This window comes from Scophthalmus maximus, chromosome 20 (assembly GCF_022379125.1).
Source record: "Scophthalmus maximus strain ysfricsl-2021 chromosome 20, ASM2237912v1, whole genome shotgun sequence".
NCBI lineage: Eukaryota > Metazoa > Chordata > Actinopteri > Pleuronectiformes > Scophthalmidae > Scophthalmus > Scophthalmus maximus.
Genome location: NC_061534.1, coordinates 509,887 through 522,500, shown reverse-complemented (window position 1 = coordinate 522,500; position 12,614 = coordinate 509,887). Strand labels below are relative to the sequence as shown.

Genomic DNA, 12,614 nt, shown 5'->3' with positions numbered 1-12,614 from the left:
TTAACCACCAGACTCTGAAGCTCCTGAAGGTTCGACTGAGATGTTAACAACCTCCTCTGTTCCTCTGTTCCCGTAGGAAGTCGACGTCCTGCTCTCAGCAGGAGCGAGAGGACGAGAGGAAGCCGCACATCAAGAAGCCGCTGAACGCCTTCATGTTGTACATGAGGGAGGAGCGCCCCCATGTGGTGGCCCAGTGCAAAGTGAAGGAGAGCGCCACCATCAACCAGATCCTGGGACAGAGGGTGAGACATGGAGAGTTTGAAAATAACATTCTGATATTGAGAAAAGAATTAAGCCCTTTATATTTAGAAATTAAAAATGTTTGAGGGAAGATTTGAGAGATTTGGGGAATCAACTCTTTCAGGAGTTTCAAAAGAATTCAAGAAAATAATTTGCTCTTGACTCTTTTTAATCCGAAGAAAAGTAATGTTTTGTAAATAACGTTCTCATATTGAGAAAAGTTTTGTAATATTGAAGAGTAAAGTCATAAACTTCTAAGAATGAAGCTCTCGTTAAACTTTTGAGAAAAGATTCGGGAGATTTTTGTGAATAATCTCTTCAAGAATTCAGGAAAATAATTTGAACCTTTTGAGAATCAGGTCAAACGTAAATCAGAAGATAAAATTCCTGTATTGAAAATAAAGTCGAAACATCCTATTGTCTTGTGTCTTGTCCCGTCAGTGGCATTCGTTGTCCAAGGAGGAACAGGCCAAATACTACGAACTGGCTCGTAAAGAGCGACTGCTGCACTCGAAGCTCTACCCCGGCTGGTCGGCCAGAGACAACTATGTGAGTACAGACAGATGATGACGTCATCACTGATGATGATGCTGACGTCGCTGAACCACAGTCGAGTTCTCGTCAGCTGATGTCGGCCGTCAAGTTGAGTGTGTCTGTTTGTTTTTTTGTGTTCAGGGTAAAAAGAAGAAGCGGAAGAGAGCGAAGAGCGAGACGCAGCTAGAAGGTGAGTCGACCGTCGAGAGACTACAACTCCCATCATCCCTCACTGCTTCAACACCAACTTACCCTGCGTTCCATCAGACCTCGGAAGTCGGGTTTATGGTTCCGTTTTAATCTCAGAAATCGAAATAACGACCTTCTCGTTCGTCTCGTTCCTCGTTGTCTCTGATGAACGTGACCTGTACTTGACGCGTGTCTTTGTCTTTATGCCTCAGGTCCCGACGAAGACGAAGATTTCCCTCCGCAGCTGAAGAAACCTCGCGGGGTAGAGGACACGCCCCACACACACACTCACACACACTCTCTGCTCACTCACCCTCCCCCACAGACTGCGCACACACACGCCCGCCCCCACACCGTCTCCCACCTGACGCACACCCACCTGTCGCAGGCCAGCCCCGCCTCCTCGCTGGACTCCCCGGCGACGCCAACCACGGCGCTGGCCTCACCCGCCGCCCCGGCGCCGACACACACCGAGCACACACACTTGTCGTACAGCCACAGTGGACACACGTCGCCGTACGGCGAACAGCTGCAGCCGCTGTCACTCACCACCAAGCCCCACCGGCCCTCCCATCCGCCGGGCCGACACGCCGTCACCCCCGGACCCTCCACGCCGTCCTCCTCCTCCTCCGACACGCCCACCTCCTCACCCCTCCCACCCCCTCTGCCCTTCCTGGTCCCACCTCCTACCTCCGCCCATCAATCAGCAGCGAGCGCTAACGGTGCCTTAACTCAGTCGCAGCTGTTCTCGCTCAGACGAACCAATCAGCTGTGAGAAGTGACATCACTTCCTGTACGTGGTTTTTAATGCTGTAAATAAGCTTTTGTTTTTTAATCTTTTTATAGATGTAAACGTTTTATATTGGTAAGAACAGGACAAAATCATTGGTCAATATTTGACTCTAACTTCATCGTGTATTTTTTTGGGAGACTCACTTTTTCTAATGATTTTTATGGATTATGACGTGTGATATAATGAAACGTGTGATATTCAAAACGAGGTGTGTCACCGGGGGGTTCAGGCTTGTTTCACCTGGTTGTAGTGACGTCGTCTGTTTTCTGCTTCCTCTGATAATAAATATTCACTGAGTTGTGACGTGTCGTCGGGTTTGTTCCACCAACAGGAAGTGACGGGAGCAGACGGACGATAAGCGCCGGGCGAGTTTCTGCACGAGATTAAGTTTAGTTAAATGGTCCAAATTGTCAAAACTGAGATTTCCTTGCTTTTTTCATAATAATTAAGGTTGAGGGTCTGTAAGTACAGTAAAAGTGTCAAAACGTTCAATAAAAAGATGTTTTTTGGTTCTAAATAAAACAAATGTATCTTGTGGATCAAAACTTCTAATAAAACACTGAAAGGTTGAATATGGGACCTTTAAAAGAATACAGAAATAAAGCCCAGTGCTTCAGATTCCTCTGGAAAGATTCATTTAAAAAAACTAAAAAGACAGTTTCCATCAGTCAACTGTTTTATGTAAATTTTGCAGCATCGTTTCATTTATTCCATATTTCTAACATCATAAATACTCATTACGTACACGTCATCCTACTTAGTAATAACTTTGAGGTGAATTTGTCTTGTATTATGTTTTATACTCGGATGTCTATGAATGATCAAATTTTAGACTTAATGAGACTAAAATGAACCAATGAATTACATTTACATACACAAATAAATAAATACAAATAAAAATAGTGAAGAGATAAATTTAAAAAGAGTCTTGTGAGCTGTCATCACTGTCTAAAACATGGACATGAATCTGCATAAAAACAGCTCATACAGATCATTTATATTCTTGATATTATTGATATTATTGTGCTGATGATTATAAATGATCTAATAACTTATTTCTTTATAACATCTATAATCTGTCCAGGGAAATGTGACATTCACAGAAGATTTTATTAACACGCTCTTATAATGAATAAGCCAGGGATTTACATTTGATTTACATTCATACTCAGATGAGTAAATAAATGTCGATATCAATAAAGATTTAAATGGTGAGAAATGAGTTCAAAACCAGACCACGTGATTTCAAACAAGTGTGGAGGAACTTTTTCCGGTTTTCCAGCTTCTGTCAGAATGAATCACTATAAAACTGTTATTAGTCTGCATGAAGACATGTCAGAGTGTGTGTGCGTGTGTGTAACCAGTTTTTATGGTCTGTTGTAACTCGTGAAAAGCAAATACCTGAGAAACGCACAAAAGACGACGCGTTTCCCAGCACACAGAGTTTCGTAACTGTGTTGAACCAACAGACGTGATCCTTCAAGATCCTGCAGCCGCATGAAGAGGAAACTCCATATATGGTCAGACAGGTGTGACTCAAGGGGGGCGTGGCCACACCTGTACAGCTGTGTGAGGTGCAGCGAGCAGACAGAGCAGACTGAAGAGTTCCTCAGAGGAGTCAGGAGAACGTGACGCTGCAGACGAGGCGACTGATGGATCGTGATGGCGACTGTAACCGGGCGCTGGTCGTGTCCGTGGCCAAGTTTGACCCCGGGGTCGGACTGAGGCCGAGGCCCGGCGCCAAGAGGGACGCCAAGAGGCTGCACCGCACCCTGAGCAAGCTGGGCTTCAGGGTGGACCTGCACAGCGACCTGAGCGGAGAGGAAATCTACCAGCTGTTCCTCAGAGGTGACACACACACACACACACACACACACACACACACAGGATCGGTTGGCTGATGAGAATCATCTTTCCCTGACGATACCAGTTTCAACATTTATGTTTTCTGATATGAAAACCTTTATTTTACAGAATAAACCATGTAGGAAAGATGAGCATTAGTATTTACATTCCATATATTGGTTTGTATTTATGACAAAGTTTATGGTTAAACTGACTATCAAGACTTTTGATAACAACATCTGAGGAATCAATAAAAAAGGTTTTCAGATATTTTGGCTATTATATATGTATCAGAGATTTACACCCTAATATCAGTATCGGCATCAAAAATCCATATCAACAGTCAAATACATATGAAGTGTGCAGAGGACGTGAGTGCGCTCACTTTATTCTGACGAATCTAGAAAATGTACAGATAGAAAAACATTTTTTTTCTTTGTATCCAGAAAACTTAGTAAAAGTTCTTCAAGCAGCTCTGGAATAAACCACGTTGTTTTCTAGATTATATTTATTATTGTCAGAGTTCAGAGATTCTAACTTCGCCGTTGACATGAAATCATCATCACATCATCCGATCAGTGAACTGTCCAGATCTGACACAGTCTCAGGTTGTCACCAGGTCGTCACGACAACAACGCCCACCAGACGCAGCTTGTGTGTTCACCCGTGACCCGGACATCTTATCTGTCAATGAACAAACTGACGTGATTATCACTCGCCGTTATCAGGAAGACACAAGTCACATGTCCAGACAGAGGGAGTGAACTGGCTCTCACCTGGACACGTCACGCTCACGTGTCTCATGTGTCTCGTGTGTCTCATGTGTCTCGTGTGTCTCGTGTGTCTCATATATCTCATATATCTCATGTGTCTCATGTGTCTCATGTGTCTCGTGTCTCATGTCTCATGTGTCTCACGTGTCTCATGTGTCTCACGTGTCTCATGTGTCTCATGTGTCTCATGTGTCTCATGTGTCTCATGTGTCTCATATATCTCATGTGTCTCATGTGTCTCATGTGTCTCATGTGTCTCATGTGTCTCATGTGTCTCATGTATCTCACGTGTCTCATGTGTCTCATGTGTCTCATATATCTCATGTGTCTCATGTGTCTCATGTGTCTCATATATCTCATGTGTCTCATGTGTCTCATGTGTCTCATGTGTCTCATGTGTCTCGTGTCTCATGTGTCTCGTGTGTCTCATGTATCTCATGTGTCTCATGTGTCTCATGTGTCTCATGTGTCTCATGTGTCTCATGTGTCTCATGTGTCTCGTGTCTCATGTATCTCATGTATCTCATGTGTCTCATGTGTCTCATGTATCTCATGTGTCTCATGTGTCTCATGTGTCTCATGTATCTCATGTGTCTCATGTGTCTCATGTATCTCATGTGTCTCATGTGTCTCATGTATCTCATGTATCTCATGTGTCTCATGTGTCTCATGTGTCTCATGTATCTCATGTGTCTCATGTGTCTCATGTATCTCATGTGTCTCATGTGTCTCATGTATCTCATGTATCTCATGTGTCTCATGTGTCTCATGTGTCTCATGTATCTCATGTGTCTCATGTGTCTCATGTGTCTCGTCTCTCATGTGTCTCATGTGTCTCATGTGTCTCGTGTCTCATGTATCTCATGTGTCTCATGTGTCTCATGTGTCTCATGTGTCTCGTGTCTCATGTATCTCATGTGTCTCATGTGTCTCGTGTCTCATGTATCTTATGTGTCTCTTGTGTCTCATGTGTCTCGTGTCTCATGTGTCTCGTGTCTCATGTGTCTCATGTATCTCATGTGTCTCGTGTCTCATGTATCTCATGTGTCTCATGTGTCTCATGTATCTCATGTGTCTCGTGTCTCATGTATCTCATGTATCTCATGTGTCTCGTGTCTCATGTATCTCATGTGTCTCATGTGTCTCGTGTCTCATGTATCTTATGTGTCTCTTGTGTCTCATGTGTCTCGTGTCTCATGTATCTCATGTGTCTCATGTGTCTCATGTATCTCATGTGTCTCATGTGTCTCATGTGTCTCATGTGTCTCGTGTCTCATGTGTCTCATGTATCTCATGTGTCTCATGTGTCTCATGTATCTCATGTGTCTCATGTGTCTCATGTATCTCATGTGTCTCTTGTGTCTCATGTGTCTCATGTGTCTCATGTATCTCATGTGTCTCATGTATCTCATGTGTCTCTTGTGTCTCATGTGTCTCGTGTCTCATGTGTCTCGTGTCTCATGTGTCTCGTGTCTCATGTGTCTCATGTATCTTGTTGTGTGTCTGTGCTGCAGAGAGCTGGCGGCCCGTGAAGGACTGTCTCCTGGCCGTCCTGTCGTCCCACGGGTCGGAGGGCTGCGTGTTCGGAGCTGACGGAGATCCCGTCCGACTGTCACGCATCTTTGCGTGTTTCGACAACGACCTCATGGAGAAAAAGGCCAAACTCTTCCTGATACAGGTGAAGGGTTACATTTGACATTTGTCATTTGTCATTTGTCATTTGACATTTGACATTTGTCATTTGTCATTTGTCATTTGACATTTGACATTTGACATTTAACATTGTCTGTTGGTTTCACTCACTTTTCTTCTTGAGTCTCTGTACTGAGGACTCTGTCGTGTCGCTGCCCCCTGCAGGCCTGTCGGGGAGACGCGCTGGACGACGGCGTGGAGGTGGACTCAGCCGGTGACGACGATGCCGAGTTCAGCTTCTCGCAGCAGCTGTCGGTTCCCGTGGACACGGCTGTGATGTACGCCACAGCGCCAGGTGAACGCCACCTTCATATCACACATTCACACTGTGGCCGTGAGGCGGCAGCAGCAGGTTGCGCAGGTTCAGTCAGAGGTGAAGGAATTCCATCTTTATCTGAGACGTTTTCCTTGATCGGAAACAGTCGAGCTCTGGAGCTGTTTCCTGTGACAGAAGCTCTAGTCCCTCAGTGAACAGACATCCAGGTGTCCCCCAGGGCTCCATGCTGGGACCCTTCTCTTTACAATAGAAACCAATTCCTTGTATTCAATTGTCCAAATATCAAACACCAACCCAACACATCTCCGCTCTCTCCCCTCCCCAGGTTACGGAGCCTTCATGCACCCGCAGGGCTCCGTCTTCCTGCAGACGTTCTGCACTCTGCTGGACGAGGGGGGAAACCGCGAGCTGGAGCTGACCCGCCTGATGACCCGCCTGTCCCACAGCGTGGCCTTCTCCTTCCAGGCCAAAGGTCGCGCGCTGGGCGGGAAGAAGGAGATGCCGTGCCTGGTGACGCGACTGACCAGGGAAGTCTTCCCGTTCGCCGAGCCGGGGAAAGAGGGCGTGGCCGCGGGCGGGGCTCTCGGCCACGTCACTGGTCGGCTCGGAAAACGTGAAGAGACAAACTCCTTCCATCAGTTAGAGACGAGAGGAGGAACCAGACGAAGAGGAAACTACGGCTCTGATGTTGTCTATTTGTATATATAGCTCTTTATTTAACCTGCTGATGTATTTGTATATTAATAAACAAAGATTTCATACAATCATGTTCTAACTCGTTGGTCTTTTTTATTGAGGAAACAAACTCTGCACTTTTAGTTTCTCTGCTCAACATCAATGTGAATTGAATATTTATCTGCTGCTGCCGTGTTGAAGAGTCACAACACCATGAGAGGACGCAGCGCGATTGGTTGTACAGTAGATTCATATTTCTGTTTGCTCTACAAGTGGCAGATATCAAAATATGAGGGAAAAAGCGACAGAAGAAAACAACCTACTGTACGTTATACAGTTTAGTGATTCGTTGTTTTTGAAAACAACATATTCTTCATTTTGAGATGGGAGATAAAAAAAGTTGTCGCTTGATGTTCACTGTAGTCTGCAACGACCCCTGACCTTTGACCCCTGACCCCTGATTAGTATTATCAGACCAATGTACTCAAGGTATCATAGGATGACAGCACAGCAACAACCTCCCTCTGCTGTTACATCACCACCAGCTGACTGATGGTCACAGGATCAGGTTCAGTCTGATAAAGTCTGAGCTTCATTCCTGTCATAACTATCATAACTGTCATAACTCGTTCTTGCTTCTTTGATTCTAGTGCAGTGGATCTGTTCATATTAGAACAGCACTGCACTAAAACATTCTACACAACAAAGATCAAACTTTATTTCTCCTTTTACCAGAATTTTCCTTCCGACTCCGACTGATGATGAAGGTTTTTCATTCATTCTGTGTCCAATAAAATTTATCACCATCAGCTGGTTTTATGTTTGAGGTCATTTCCAATTCACTGTCACACGACTCATTTTACTATCACATTCAGTTTGACAGAAATAAAAGAATCTCATGACCGAACATGAGGTCAGTGAAGAGAGAAGCTGCTTACAGACGTGAACACGTGAACTGATCACAGACGACTGTTCTGTAACTTTCCTTTTGTCTGTGACTCACTCGTCTCTTTGATGATATCAAACCACATCATCAAACGTGTCAATCAAACCTGTCACCGTCGCAGGATTCACTCAAAACAACAAACTCTGATCACTGATCCTAATACTCCCCCCCCCCACACACACATAGACGTCCTCATGTAACAGGATTAATAATGATTATATTATCATATGATGATTTATGAGATGAAACTCCTCAGACTCAGTCGTGACCATGATCTGAGGACAGAAGATTTTTTCACATTTTCACCGACAAGGATCTAATGGATTTAAATGTGGTTTGTTGAGGGTCAACATTCAGTATTTATTTATTAATACATAAATTCATAAAATTTAAAATAATTTAAGTATTACAGAAAAAAGAAGATTAAATTAAAGAACAAAGAGATATTCATACGTACATATTTGTGTACACACACACACACACACACACACACACACACACACACAGTCTGGTGTAGTTACACCTCCAGGCCACCAGGGGTCACTCCGGTGAGGTCAGGCCAGGCGCGTCACTACTACGTCATCCACACGCGACAGCAGCCACTGCCGGTTCTTCCCGAGTCTGAAATGTGGCCGGTTTGACTGGAACCGTGATTTTATTCGTAACTTTTTTATATCATATTTAATAGTTTCATAGTTTTCGGTTGTTTCCGTGGTGATGTGACGAGTCGCTGGACTTCCGGTCACCGGAACAAACCGACGCTGCTCGTCTCGGGGGGGAGGGGGGAGAGAAGATGTCCCGTAAGATACCGGACAGGTGAGTGACCACCGGGGGGGTGAGGAGGAGGGGGAGGAGAGAGGAGGAGAGAGGAGGAAGAGGAGGTGGAGGAAGAGGAGGAGGAGGAGGAGGGTGAGGAGGAGGAAGAGGGGGAGGAGAGAGGAGGAGGAGGAGGAGGAGGAGGAAGAGGAGGAGGAGGAGAGGGGAGGAGGAGGAGGTGGAGGGGGAGGAGAGAGGAGGAAGAGGAGGAGGAGGAGGAGGGTGAGGAGGAGGAAGAGGAGGAGGAGGAGGAGAGAGGAGGAGGAGGAGGGGGGAGAGGAGGAGGTGAAGGAAGAGGAGGAGGAAGAAGAGGGGGGAGAGGAGGAGGTGGAGGGGGAGGAGAGAGGAGGAAGAGGAGGAGGAAGAAGAGGGGGGAGAGGAGGAGGTGGAGGAGGAGGAGGTGGAGGAAGAGGAGGAGGAAGAAGAGGGGGGAGAGGAGGAGGTGGAGGAGGAGGAGGTGGAGGAGGAGGAGGAAGAGGAGGAGGAAGAGGAGGAGGAGGACCTGAAATTCAAATCACAACAACATCAAAAAGAGAAACTGTAAAAAACAGTTGATAAAACTTAAATAAAAATCCTAAACAAAGTTTAGAACTACAAATGAAAGTCTCACAAATATAGTTTTAATGATTTTATGATTTGTGGTTGTGATGTGCACTTCCATAACAATCTGTACATGTGAGTGTCAGTGACGTGTTTGTGTGTCTCTGTCCGTCAGGTGGTTGGATTACGCAGCTGTGGGGAAGAGACTGGACGGGACGAGATTCATCGCCTTCAAGGTTCCTCTGAAACAGGTGAGTCACTGAGCTGCGTCTTTTAAAACACAGAAGAAGAAGAAGTTCACTCGGATGTAAATCTGTGTGTGTGTGTGTGTGTGTGTGTGTGTGTGTGTGTGTGTGTGTGTGTGTTTGTGTGTGTGTGTGTGTGTGTGTGCGCGCGCCCTTCAGTCTCTAAGCCGTCAGCTGCCTCGCGCTGACGTCTTTGGCCCCTGGGAGCTGCTGGACGTCCTGCGCAGAGACGACCAGGAGCTGCGTCTGATCGTCGACCTGACCTTCACCACGCGCTACTACAGCGTCCAGGTACACACACACACACACACACACACACACACACACACACATACACACTCACACTCACACACACAAAAGACTCATCTGCACATCCACATTACTCCGTCAGCTTGTTAAAGCTCCCTCTGTGCGTGCGTGTCTGTGTGTGTGTGTGTGCGTGTGCATGCGTGCGTGTCTGTGTGCGTGTGTGTGCTCGTGCAGGACCTGCCCTCATCGCTGCAGTTTGTGAAGATCTTCACGAAGGGTCACGAGGTTCCCAGCGACGCCACCATTCTGAGCTTCAAGCGAGCGGTTCGCAGGTTTCTAAAAGACAATGCAGACAATGGTAAGAAGTGTGCAACACGTGACGTGATTCATGATACAGCTTTTTCTTATCATGTACATTAACGTCTGCTCCTCCTTTTTATATAAAGAACTCTGAGCTCAGATACACGTGTGTGTCACGTTCTCTCTTACAGACACGCTGGTCGGCGTTCACTGTACCCACGGCCTGAACCGCACCGGATATCTGATCTGCAGGTACGTACAGTGCGTACAGTAATGACCCGTCACCGGGGACGACGACGTGTAACCGCTGTTTGTGACCTGCAGGTATCTGATCGACGTGGACGGGATGGATCCTCATGCCGCAGTCAAGTGTGAGTGAAGATTATTGTTATTGATTTATAGTTTGTTTTATAGTTTGTTACTTAAGTAAAACAATGTTCTTCTTCTGTCAGTGTTCAACTCGTCTCGGGGCCACGACATCGAGAGACAGAACTATGTTGACGACCTGCGGTGTGGACCGAGGAGGAGGTGACACTCACTCAATCACACACACAAACACACACACACACACACACACACACACAGTGACACACGCGACTCGTCGGTTGCTGACGACTCCGTTGGGATTCTGTTTCCACAGTAACGTGGGGATGGAGGAGAGCGAGCAGGAGCCACAGACAGGAAGTGCCACTCGTCGGCCGAGTGACGGCTCGGACGACTGTGGCAGCAGAGAGGAGAGACGAGCGGCACCACCCGGTGGAGACTCCTCGTATCACAGGCAGGAGGCAGAAGATCAGAGAACACATTTGTTGTTGTGAAATATAAATAAAGTTTTTCTGTTGACACGTTGGTTTCTTTCTCCTGCAGATCTTTTCCCCCACGAGGAACAAACCACCGCTCACATCATCATCATCGACCTCCACACGGCGGCTTCCTGCCCGACCCGCCTCCTCGACTCCATCCACCGACGGCTGCCCCGCTTCCACACAATCAGTGGACGCACCCGCATCATGGAAATCAGTGGAATAGTCCCGCCCAGTCCGAGCAGGACGGGTCCAGATACCCCCCAGGTGAGCGGCAGTGGAGGAGTCCCCCCCAATCAGAGGGGGGCAGGTCCAGATACCCCACAGTTGAGCGGCAGTGGAGGAGACCCCCCCACTCAGAGGGGGGCGGGTCCAGATACCCCCCAGGTGAGCTGCGGCAGTGGAGGACTCCCGCCCCCCGGTCGCAGCAGGACAGAAGAGGACCCCTGCCTCCCCCCCAACCCCGCTACTCCCCCCGCTGGGCCCACGAGTCCGCCGGCTGTGACGGAGCCGAGGATGAGTGGGCGGAGCCAAAACCGAGACACACACACCGACACACACACGGACTGAAGAGATACGACCACTAGTCTGATCACATGACCACGGAACACTTTTTTTACACGCCGCAGATCTGATGAATCTGATGAGTCTGATGAATCTGATGAATCTGATGAGTCTGATGAATCTGATGAGTCTGATGAATCTGATGAGTCTGATGAGTCTGATGAATCTGATGAGTCTGATGAGTCTGATGAATCTGATGAATCTGATGAGTCTGATGAGTCTGATGAGTCTGATGAGTCTGATGAATCTGATGAGTCTGATGAATCTGATGAGTCTGATGAGTCTGATGAGTCTGATGAATCTGATGAATCTGGTGAATCTGGTGAATCTGATGAGTCTGATGAGTCTGATGAATGTGGTGAATGTGCGTCATCGCTCAGTTCACTGACGTCACTGAACCTTTTTTAACGTCTCGTTCAGTTCGTTTTAATTCGGATTAGTTTTAAAAAGAAACAAATCTTCGTCCTCTGGATCACGTGCGTCCAGAAGATGACGGAGAAGAAGAGGAAGAAGATGGCCGCCATCAGTGAAGTTGTGTTGTTGTGTTTTCTTGCTTTTTGATTGGTTCCACGGTCACTCCATCTAACGTGAGGCCTGAGGAGACGACTGCTTCCTGAGTTTACAGGCAGAACAGTCTGTTAGCTGCTGCTGTTCTTAACATAAAATCAGAGGATTTTTCATGAAGGTAAAATGGAGGTTTGTGTGTGAGGTCAAAGTTCACTGTGCCTTGTTCACACATTGACCCCCGTCTGCCGAGGAGAACAAACGTTCACGTTTGACTCAGTGAGTCAAATAGACAGAATGTGATGAATAGACAGAAAACTTCATGGATTGTGATAATTAATCGGTTCTTGTCAGATACCATGTCATGAAAACTGATGTCAAGAAATAAAACTGTTGTTTGTTAAAAAAAAAAAAAGTATAACAACTTTTGAAAGATTTTTGAAAAGTGAAATTTTGAAATAAAATTGATATCTAGCAAAACTCTTTTTTGGCTGAATGAATATTATTTCACAATCATGTCTTCGTTCATTTAGTATCAAGGCTCCATAAGTTTGATCTGTCATTTTTTGGTTTTCTAAATAACCTTATTTACAACAGATCATTTTATAACAAAAGGTCAAAATGTACAA

At 46.3% G+C, this 12,614-nt stretch overlaps 2 protein-coding genes, 1 long non-coding RNA gene and 1 pseudogene across 4 annotated transcripts in view; 3 read left to right on the top strand and 1 right to left on the bottom strand.

Annotated features, from left to right (window-relative positions):
- LOC118284957 (transcription factor 7-like 1-B) overlaps window positions 1-2,059 on the top strand; it is a 10,662-nt gene extending 8,603 nt beyond the window's left edge. Inside the window, exons 9-12 of the mRNA XM_035608205.2 lie at window positions 77-242; window positions 682-789; window positions 916-964; window positions 1,176-2,059. Coding sequence (XP_035464098.1) covers window positions 77-242; window positions 682-789; window positions 916-964; window positions 1,176-1,738 — 886 coding nt within the window. The 3' untranslated portion in view covers window positions 1,739-2,059. The remainder of the gene's footprint in view (window positions 1-76; window positions 243-681; window positions 790-915; window positions 965-1,175) is intronic.
- A 1,249-nt stretch (window positions 2,060-3,308) lies between these two features.
- Window positions 3,309-7,107, top strand: LOC118284959 (annotated as a pseudogene).
- On the bottom strand, window positions 4,095-6,372 carry LOC118284960. Of its 2 annotated transcripts, none has more exons than XR_004785002.1 (2): window positions 6,178-6,372; window positions 4,095-4,285 (listed from the first exon to the last, which is right to left on the bottom strand). It is a non-coding gene; the product is annotated as an uncharacterized LOC118284960 (long non-coding RNA). The 2 variants fall into 2 exon arrangements; XR_007030212.1 differs by lacking the exon at window positions 6,178-6,372 and adding an exon at window positions 4,378-4,522.
- Window positions 7,108-8,135: 1,028 nt separating the features above from the next.
- On the top strand, window positions 8,136-11,657 carry LOC118285379 (RNA/RNP complex-1-interacting phosphatase-like). The gene is made up of 9 exons (XM_035609002.2): window positions 8,136-8,780; window positions 9,496-9,571; window positions 9,725-9,856; window positions 10,049-10,172; window positions 10,306-10,366; window positions 10,439-10,485; window positions 10,567-10,642; window positions 10,755-10,892; window positions 10,982-11,657. Exons 1-9 carry the CDS (start codon window positions 8,758-8,760, stop codon window positions 11,502-11,504), a joined length of 1,200 nt encoding a protein of 399 aa, XP_035464895.1. The 5' UTR covers window positions 8,136-8,757; the 3' UTR covers window positions 11,505-11,657.
- Window positions 11,658-12,614: the final 957 nt, after the last annotated feature.

Bases quoted from the DNA above. Each gene is read 5' to 3' on its own strand.
- LOC118285379 (XM_035609002.2), top strand. From the start codon at position 8,758: ATGTCCCGTAAGATACCGGACAG. The intron at 10,367-10,438 runs GTACGTACAGTG...TGTGACCTGCAG, and splicing joins ACCGGATATCTGATCTGCAG to GTATCTGATCGACGTGGACG. The intron at 10,643-10,754 runs GTGACACTCACT...CTGTTTCCACAG, and splicing joins CGGTGTGGACCGAGGAGGAG to TAACGTGGGGATGGAGGAGA.